Genomic DNA, 10,273 nt, shown 5'->3' on the forward strand with positions numbered 1-10,273 from the left:
ATTTATTGGAACATCTTCTTTCAGCAGAAAAGATACATTTGTTTACGGAAAACAAACTAGGTATTGTCCTTAAGAACAAGCTGTAATGGAAGCCGAATATATGAAGGGCCAGGGAAAGACTCTACGGTTTAGCTAAAATCACATCCTTACATCTTTCAGCTTCACAAAAAGCTTCAAGGGTTATTTTCCTAATGGAAAGAACTGGAATAATAAATAATATAAACCCCGAAAGGATAACTACATTTGGTATACTGATGGTTATAACAAGATGAAGAAGAAGTACATCTTTACTAGGCAAATATGGAAGGCAACATACTAGCTATTTAAGTTCATCATCCCGAATTAATCAATCAGGATAACGGAGGGGCTCCTTTGCATCAATAGGCAAGAAGTATTTCTTACTGGTCCCTGCAGGATAATGAAGCACTTGTCACACCTGGTAGTTGTTTACTTTGGCCAGTGCAGGCAGCGTCACGAGCAACACGAAGCAGCAGAGCAAAATGTGCGTCACTGTAAAGCCGTAACTAATATTAATCTGATCCAATGAAATACTTTACTTACTTGCTTTCAATGCAACAAAATTCATTTATGAATCTGATGTGTAAAAAATTGAGAGATATAAATAATTTAATATTGCCGATCTGTTCATATTTTCGTTCATAATTGAAGATACATTTAGGGGATTGTAATATCTTAAGTCTAACGACACCGAAACGTTTTTGAACTGATGAAAATAAAAGTGTTATTGTACAGAGCGGACCGTCTAAAACCATTCTAATCGTTAATTTACATAGAAAAATGTTAAGATTTAAGACATTGCAGCGTTTAACACGCCTTGTGAATCCCCAAATTGTAAACAATAGCAGGGATCACACGATTTGCACATTTGTACTGATTTGTACATTTTGACAGTTACAGAGTTGGGTTGTTTGGAAAATTTTGTATATAACTGAACTTCTTCTAAAGAAAAATGTACTAATCTGTATAAATGTACAAATAGTGTCATCCCAGTTTAATGGCAACGAAATTGTGTGGAAATTCTCTTGAACTTCTGTCGCATGCACCAAGGGAGCGGCGCCGTATTTAAGTAAGCGGTAAACAGAAAAGTACACATAAGTTCATAAGTATGTATGTAAATGTTCGCATATGTGAATGAACGTATGTAAAAAAGTTAGAGTTTCCTGGGATAAATATTTGCATCTTAACTTGTTCGCTTGCGAGACTTTTAAAGAGAAGTGAAAGAATTTAAGTCTTTGTTTAAAATATATTTACCTTTTTGGTAAATATAAATAGGGAATAACAATAATAAATATATAAGTATATATACATAATACAAATTTATACATATTTTTATAATATTTAGTGTTAAATATTTTCAATTCAATGAATTTTGTATTCATTTTAGGCACATTTAGTTATCCTTATTCATATCTATGCTAAAACTTTCTGTTTAACCTATCAACATTTGCACACATACAAACGTATTTGTTTATGTTTATATAATTTTAGTTAATTCCATGTATTAAATGTTAACACTTATGGTGTTGTGACTTTATTAAAAATTTACCTTTAACTAAAAAAAGATAATCACGTACATGCATACGTAGATATCAATAGCATGTTGGTTTGTATATACGATACATATGTATATATATGTGTGTGTTTTAAAAAACGTATGTAATACTTAATATGTTCGTATTAATAGTGTTAACATTGGAACGTAATTCATTATGTATAAAACATAAGTCAGTTCTCATCCATTTGTTTTTTTGTATAAATATGTTTAAATTCTCAGCTGTGAATGTGTGCGTTTTGGGAGTGTACTTAAAAGGTATTTGGAATATTTTTAAGTGCGTATATTCGGCATATGCATTTATTTAAAAAATTAAATATGAGAGAATGGGAAAGGATGAAATACTAAAAACAATAATAGAATTTTGTACAAAAGTTACCGCAGGCAACTCCGAAAAAAAATTGCACTGATAAAAGCTAGGTGCATATGTATGTGTTATGCACTTGTATATGGAAAATTCCATGTAAAGCAAATTATGACCCGGGTAAAAAATTGGTTTCTAAATTTTTTTATTCCATTAACTTGGTATTTCCCCTATACTAAATATATGAGCAAATTTCACGAGTTGTTTTTTTATGTCACTCAATTCTCTCGACAGGAAAAAAGCGCTAAAGCATTCTTTGCATTTATTTCAATCAATGGAGTTCGAAAAACAAGTAAAATAAAAAATGAATCAATTATTTGATAAATTTTAGCCTTAAAACATTTATTTCGAAATTACTCATTTTCTTATTGTCACTCGGAATGATGATTTGTTTTTTTTTTTAAATAACTTCGGAAAGTCTCTAAATAGTATGTTTTTATAAGAGGACGTTCGCATCAAGTACAACATATCTGTGAAGTTTCAAGAGTGTACCACGAAATTAAAAAAATTTCCACTTGCAGAGTATCTGTCGCAGCTATTTTGTAATTTTTGAAATTTCACGATTTTTTTTTTAATTTTTGATAATTTTAGATACCTCAAATGTTGAAACTAAATGGTAGAAATGTTCTTCTTTTCAAAGCGGGTATTTAATACCTACATATATCTTTTTTAAGTTTTCATTTAAATACAATTTCGTAATGGAATCTTGTTCTTTTTAAAAAACTGAAGATAATGCATTTTCTAAGATACGTGTACCACCATTTTCGACCAAAAACACGTGAGATGTGAGTTTTTAGTGTAACATACGAAAATTCCATAGAAAACGCATATACATAAATCAATATTGGATCGCAGTAATAACTCCATTGACATGAAATTTTCCATATTTTCAATTTCTTCTGGAATAACGACACAATTCAAAATTCAAAAAATTAAAACTCTGACTACTGTTAAGTGTCTCATATCTCTGATCCGTTTCTAATCCATGTCTAATGTTTGCTACTTACTGTGCTAATCCTTATACTACTTACGTTAGTAAAAATTAGATATGGATTAGACAAGGGTTAGCGACATGAGCCACTTAACAGTAGGAAGGTATTTTATTTTTTGAATTTTGGATTGTGTCGTTATTGTAGAGGACAATCGATATACATACATACATATGTATGTATGTTCATTAGAGTGGTCCAAAAAAAATAAGTTGGCATTTTAATGCCGGCACACCCTAGGATTGTTCTATATCGAAAGAAATATACCCCTATTTTTTATTTTGAAATCAAAAAATATTTAGGGGGTGCTCAAAGCGCTTAAAGTTTTCCATGTATTTTATATGGAGAAAAAACCATTTTTCGTAGAAATGATATAAAACTCTGAAAAATCAATATTTTTCAATCGGAAAACTGTGGTTCTCTTCAGGAGACTTCCAGTATTAATATCCAATTGTTTATTTAACCATATTTTATGATTAAAGATTTTTCCAATGCATTTTCTAGGGGTTTTGGAGGACATATAAAATATAGTTACTATGAAAAAATGGTTAAAGAGAGAATTGCGTATTATTACTGGGAATCTTCTGAAGATAAGAAAAGTTTTCCGATCGAAAAATATTGATTTTTAAGAGTTGTATACCATTTCTACGAAAAATGGTTTTTTCTCCATACAAAATACATGGACAACTTTGAGCGCTTTGAGCACCCCTTAAATATTTTTTGATTTAAAAATAAAAAAAATAGGGGTATATTTCTTTCGATATAGAACAATCCTAGAGGGTGCCGGCATTAAAAATCCGACCTTATTCTTTTACATACATTTTTGGACCACTTTAATGTTCATATGACTTTTTTTAATACAAACTTTTTTCCCGAAGTTTCCTGTGTGAAATTTTTACCAAATTTTAACAAAAACATTATTTTAGTACGTTTTTCACCATTTCTTATTCTCTGCCCATAAGTAGAGATATTTAATTAAAAAAAAATAATGCGTATGCTTTATGTATACATACATATGTACGTACTTGGGTGGTTAAATTAATTTTCTCAAACTATTGGCACATTTATTTACATATAATTTATACACATAGGCACATGTATGTATGTATATCTACGTATTGTGTATGTTTACGTGTATATGAAAAATTCTACATAAATTTTTATCCATTTGTTTTTTTTTTTGTATTTTACTTTAAACTTACTCTTATTTAAACTTACACACATAGGTATATTTCATTTTTGTTTTTGTGAATTTCAATTCATTTATCACCATTTAGTATCGCATCTCAGAGCATCGGCACGTGCAAGTTGACTTAGGATAAGAGAGAGGGAAGGTGGTTTGGCTTTGTAGCTTAGCGGATGAATTTTAAAATCAACTACAACAGCATATACATACAACAAGAGAAACAGTAAAAAAATATGTATGCCAATGCCAACAGACATAGAAGACACGCCGAGTAGCCGTGAAAAACCAAAAACGGTAATCAGCTGCAGACGAGTGGTTCTGCTCATTTCATCCCAAAAAAGATGGCTAATTTGCTCGCTTGTTTTCCCTTTTTGCAACCGCCTTTGCTGCTGTTACCAACTCCTATTTATCATTGTGCCAGGGAATGAAGTTAATAGAGTCGTTGCCATCCATTGCTGCTTGCATTCGTAGTGTCACTGGTTTTGGCTTGAAAATGCTCTGCGCAAAATACATATTTACAATGTATTCTGTTTGCTGTCGTTGGACTTGGCCGCTGTTAATAAACGTTTTTGTCGCGTTCGCTTTTTTGGTTGCAGTGAGTAAAGTCGCCCGCTGCGAGGACGTGTCTGTGGTTCACCGCCGGCACCAAAGCCCCCATTGGAGTTGCTTGTTAATTGATAGCTGCAAAAGACGAAAAATTCCGAAATTGCAGTTAATTTCAATTTATCTTCATTTATGCCTGCCTGCCGATATGCATATGTATGTGTGCGTGAGTGGAGTAGACAAAGTGTAGAAAACTCTCGATGAAGAAAAATTTATGCGAAACTCGTGGCGAGTTCAATGACCGAATTTGCTAGTACTTTTCCCACAACTCTTCACCCATTCATTTTCGTAACACCTTTTCTACTTGCCATTTATACACCACTTCTACATTATTCATCCCAATACTCACTTCGCCTCCAGCTTCGCCAATCGCTGCTTCAGTTTCGCCTGACTTGCCGTGTACTCGGCAAGCAAGCGCGCCAATCGTACATTTAAATTCTCCACGGACATTTCCAGTTTCTCGATGCCACTTTCGATGCTGTCGTGTGCGCGCTGAGAGTCTGTAAATTGAAAAAGTTTGGTTTTGTTGTGAAAAGTTCACCTCATTTGCAGTCATTATGCTCGTGAATAGCTTTGCATACGCACCCGCAAATATACTTTCGTCAAGCAACCCATCTTTGCGTAGCAACTGGCAGCCGCGCTCAGTGAGCGTGGCACGCGCTTCGGGGTAGTCGGACAGCGTTTCCCACAAATCACGCTTTGCCAGACAGAAGAGATCCGAATAGCCTAGCGAACGCACATTGGCCGTACGTCGATTGCCCGTGCGATTCCCCGCTATCTCCAGCACTGACACCTCACCGAACACCGAGCCGGCACCGAGTGTCGCAAATACAGTGATACCATCGTCGGCGACCACCGACAATTTACCGCGCTTTACTATGTACATCTCCTTGCCAACATCGCCTTTGCGGCAAATGTAATCACCCGGACTAAAAACTTGCAGTTTTAGCTTCAGCACCAACGCCTCCAACAGCCCGGGCTCACAGTCGTGGAAGATACGCACTTGTTTCAGTGTGTCCATATGCACTTGTATGGCAATTTCCGCTTTTAGCTTGTCCGGCAGTGCGGCTAATACGCGCTCCTCGTCCAGTGCTCCGCTTTGCGACCAAGTGTAGGCAAACCAACGAATCACACGCGCCTCCAACTCGTGACCAACTTTCCGGAAGGCCATGTACTGTTTGACGCCGTCCATGCGATTTTGAAATTCGACGCGTGCCACATTCATATTTGAAATCATCGAACCGATGTTGCCTGGGGGAAGATGGTAAATTGGGGGTTACTTGATGGGTTGTTTGTTAGAGCAAAACGTGTGAAAATTGAAAATAAAAAAAAACTCGAGAATTTGGATCAGTGTCGGCAAAATATTAATCTGATTAACGATTAAAAATTAACGATTAAAATGTCCGTTTGATTAATAAATGAAATATTTTAATCGTTAATGGTTTTCTTGGTCACTCTTGGAGACGCTTTTGCTGCTAGTTCGAGTGTCGACCGCTCCCCAATCGAAAGTTTCCAAACATATCCCTCCAAAAGAAGTTTTCTACGCAAACTCAATTTTTATCTACTTCTAGCGTTGGACAACTTGCCAGAGGACGCGTTCTGAAGATCATCGTCTCAAACTAAGCTTTACCAGAGAATAAGAAATCACTGCCCTAACATCTTTTGCCCTCGAGTATGTTGAGCTTTCTGCGTATGCGCACAGATATGGACTGATGTTTTGCAGTAGGGCCAACAAATGTATCCACCTTTTCTGAGAGCACTTAACAATATAATAAATATGCTTCTGTTCTCCACAATCGGCCGAAATATCAGTCTTCGATAACCTTTATTATTAAATAAGCATAGACTTATAGAAAATCAAGTCGTGAAACTTTGGTATTTTTCGAACTTTTGTGGTAGAATAAGAATGCAATGCTACCTTTTTTGAACAGAAATAGTCCTGAACTAGTGTGAAAATGATCCCGAATCAGTCCCGACCTAGGCTCGAGTTGGTGCCGAACTAGTCCCAAAATGATCCTCAATTAGTCGCGGCCTAGTTCCGAAATGGAAAGCGGCGGCTGCGGATGAGTGGTTAGAGGAGCAGGTTTGATACCTGGTCCGAGCAACATGTATATGTAAATATTAGAAAAATTGGTTTCCAAACAGCGCTCGCCCCTCGATAGGCAAAGGCAATCTTCCGTTTGCAATGAAAAAGCTTCTCATTAAATCTATTTGCCATTCGGAGGATTTGTGTAGCAACATCAAGACACACACAACAAATTTGAGGATAATCTCACTCAAACAAATAGCAAAAGTGTACGCGCTGAAATATTATGATTTGTTCCGAAATGTTTCGAAACTTCTTAATATCTAGCGCCAACTAAATATTTTCAAAGTCAAATTCTGATTCTTAAAGAACAAGTGTTAACTCATTGTGCCGGATGCAGATGTCAGAATGTTTTTTGGAATGTGTTATCTGTTAGGCGATATCAATAAAGAATGTGAAAATAATGAAAGCCATGAAAAGGCCAAATATCCTTGTTTCCCTTACATGTCGTCTGATCTCTGTTCGATGGCAATAGAAAATGCCTCGATATTTCGTTGTATGAGCAGTGGTGGAGACCACGTAGTAAGAATTTTACGGGGTGGCTCCATGAGATCAGTTGGTACCCGATGTGTAAGTCTCGTTGGTTTGTAAATCAATGCATATGCGAAGTACCAATGAAGGCAGTTTGCCAGCATTCTAAAGTTTTCGTTGCCGCGGAAGTCCTGCACAGACAGCACCATTTTACTCAAACAGTTCAGCGATGAGTACACGGTGTTTGTGAACAGCCATTTCATGAAACTCTGGCTAGTCTCGACCTACTGGGCCCACGATCGCCAAGATTGCCCTCCTGCTCGGTTACTGGTGGAAGGGGTCCACACCCATAAAACCTAGATTTTTGTAGTAGGTCAATATGTGTTGCCTCAAGAAGGAAGAAAGTACAAGTTATTACTTTAACTTTTAAATTTTGTTTAAGAGTATTAGGGAATGGAAAATTGTAAATGACCATTCGTTCTCATATCCTTGAATATCCCGTTCTGGCTGCTTACAAAAGCAAGAGGTGTATCAACTGGACTTAATTCAGCGATGTATTATCGGGGACTCTCCCTAATACCGCTTCTTCTTCTGGTTTCGATAAAAAAAAAATCCTGTCTTCACTTATGAACCAGCGCATTCATTCCAAAACCTTGCTCATCTCGATTCTCGGCCCTCCCAGCTTCCTGTCCAACTGTACTATTGAAAGAAAAGAAGAAGTCACTCTGGGGGATAAAGGAGATATCCTCTCTAAGGTAAGAGAGTAGGAAGCTCTTTAAAATGGCAGTGCGTAATGGTTCCTGAACTGCCTACAAGGCATCCCTGAAGTAATTTAAAAATGCCAACAGTAAAGCCCAAGGAGACTCCTGGGAGGATTACTGCGATAGCATAGGTCGGAAGGTAATTATCTGCGAACGTTTCCTCGTAACGAAATACTTTAAGTTGCAATACAGATTGTAATGAGAAACGTAGCAACGCTGTTATTACCATCGGACTTCATTAATGTAAACAGGGTAACCATAAAGTCCTTCCAGCCATAAAAATCCACAGGACGCTATATCTGCTGCTTGTCTTAGTCATTAACGTTTGTGATTTTGTTATTGGATGACAGTTAGAGATGCAACTCAACATGTGTACTAAATTAAAAGCGAAGCGACACTAGTATGGTTGTATTCGCTTAAGCGGCAAGATGATGTTCTATGGGCTACTCTCCTTGGTATCAGTGGCGCACACACGAGTCACAGCACACACATATGTTAGTGCTTGGCCGAGCTTCTCCTCCGATTTTTGGGGTGCGCCCTGATGTTGTGTGACAGTTTTACCCCGACTTCGAACGGCGATTGTAGTAGGGCATTTTTGAATCGAATTCTGAAATAGGGCGTTCTTCAAGCGAATTCTGAGATAGAGTGTTTTTCAGTAAAATTCTAAAACAGGGCGTTCTTGAAAAGTTTTTTGAGATAGGGCGTTTTCGAACTGGCTGCCAAGATAGGTCGATCTTCCACTCAGCAGTCGATATGTAGCTTAGCTTAAGTATACACAACTAAGCCTTTACTCGCTGACATTTAGTGACCATTCATTAATCATCTCTCTTTTCGTCTCCTCCCTTATATTTTTTTCCTTAAAAGCACGGCTAAACCGTATGAAGAACCTCCCCAGCAAAAAACACGATTACCACAGAAACGAAAGTGGAAACGAGCTAGGCGATGGGAATCGCTTACGCTTTCGATAAGTACATACTTAGTTATATTTAATTGAAATCAGAAAATGTCTTAAAAGATTAAAATTTTTATAAATCAGTAGGTACATATATGCATATTTAATTAAGCTTAAAATTGTACTTCCTCACTCTTGTACTTCACTTCATTGACCGACATCAACTTTGCTGCAAATTGAACAAATCTATTCTATTTCAAATTCAAATTCAAATTCTATTTTTCAGCCGACTACAATGCAGCATTCTACTTTGCAGTCCCCGAAAAGAAACAAAGAAGCGAAATAAAAAAAATATTGTAAGACATTCTACTTTGCATTACCGGAAATGCCTAAAGAAGCAAACAAATTCTCGTTCTAGAACACGTTACCACTGAAAGCGATTACCGATTTTTTGCTGGGTCATTTCATAATATTTGTTTAAGTGCCCATACATATATGTGTGAAAATTTACGAGGTACCTATGAAGTTTAATTCCTTATTAGTAGTTTGCTAAGTACCTAAGTGCTTATTAGTGCTAAGCAAAAATGCAATGTATACATTGATTAGTTTATAATGTTATACGTGACATCATCCCAATTTAGCTACTTAATTACTTACTTCCATTCACTTGAATAACAATGTCCCTACCCTTATATATTTTGTTAAACCCTTAATTAACTACTTAGCAGTAAATTATTATTATAATACGTACAATTTCCAGTACGCCGAAATTGGAGGCACGTACTACACAACCATTCGACTAACACCAATGTGCAGTCAACCCACCGACGTACAACCTGAAGAGACTTTCAAGTAAAACAGCAAACCGTATAACACGTAAAATGCGAACGACAATACGACAAATGATATAAGAGGACACCCCATGACATGATGTTTGATGTTTATGGTCGACCATCAGTCATTCACTACCCACGGCAAGTAAGAAACGTTCATGCGCAAAAAAATTAAAGGATATACAACTGAATACGTGTTCTTGACAGCACAACGCCAAAATGCGACTCTGGGTCGAACAATGCATTTGCTTAGTTAGCATAATACAACCAATTAGGCAATGAACACTAACAAGCAAATGTAAAGGTGCGTCAGTTGAAGAAGAAGTATACGACGCTATTTAAAAGATAACAAAATGGAAATGTGGAAAATAATAGGAAGTCTCTAAAAAGTCAAACGAGAAGAACAATTGAATAGCTACTACATTATGCTAGAGTGCACTATGACAGGTTTTTGTGCGTTCTGAATAGATATGTATGTATGTACGTTATGATCGATGGGTGAATTCAATTAAAGG

The 10,273-nt window shown here is 36.4% G+C and overlaps 1 protein-coding gene across 1 annotated transcript in view; it reads right to left on the bottom strand.

Moving 5' to 3' along the window:
• Positions 1 to 4,057: 4,057 nt before the first annotated feature.
• The window catches only part of LOC118743655 (cyclic nucleotide-gated cation channel subunit A), a gene marked incomplete at its 5' end in the record, with an annotated part of 8,469 nt that continues 2,253 nt past the window's right edge, over positions 4,058 to 10,273 (bottom strand). Inside the window, 3 exon segments of the mRNA XM_036476420.1 lie at positions 4,058 to 4,793; positions 5,065 to 5,215; positions 5,301 to 5,966. Of these exon segments, the coding sequence (XP_036332313.1) occupies positions 4,628 to 4,793; positions 5,065 to 5,215; positions 5,301 to 5,966 (983 nt within the window).

Source organism: Rhagoletis pomonella, unplaced genomic scaffold (assembly GCF_013731165.1).
Source record: "Rhagoletis pomonella isolate Grant_MI unplaced genomic scaffold, Rhpom_1.0 Rhpom_scaffold_00007, whole genome shotgun sequence".
Classification (NCBI taxonomy): domain Eukaryota; kingdom Metazoa; phylum Arthropoda; class Insecta; order Diptera; family Tephritidae; genus Rhagoletis; species Rhagoletis pomonella.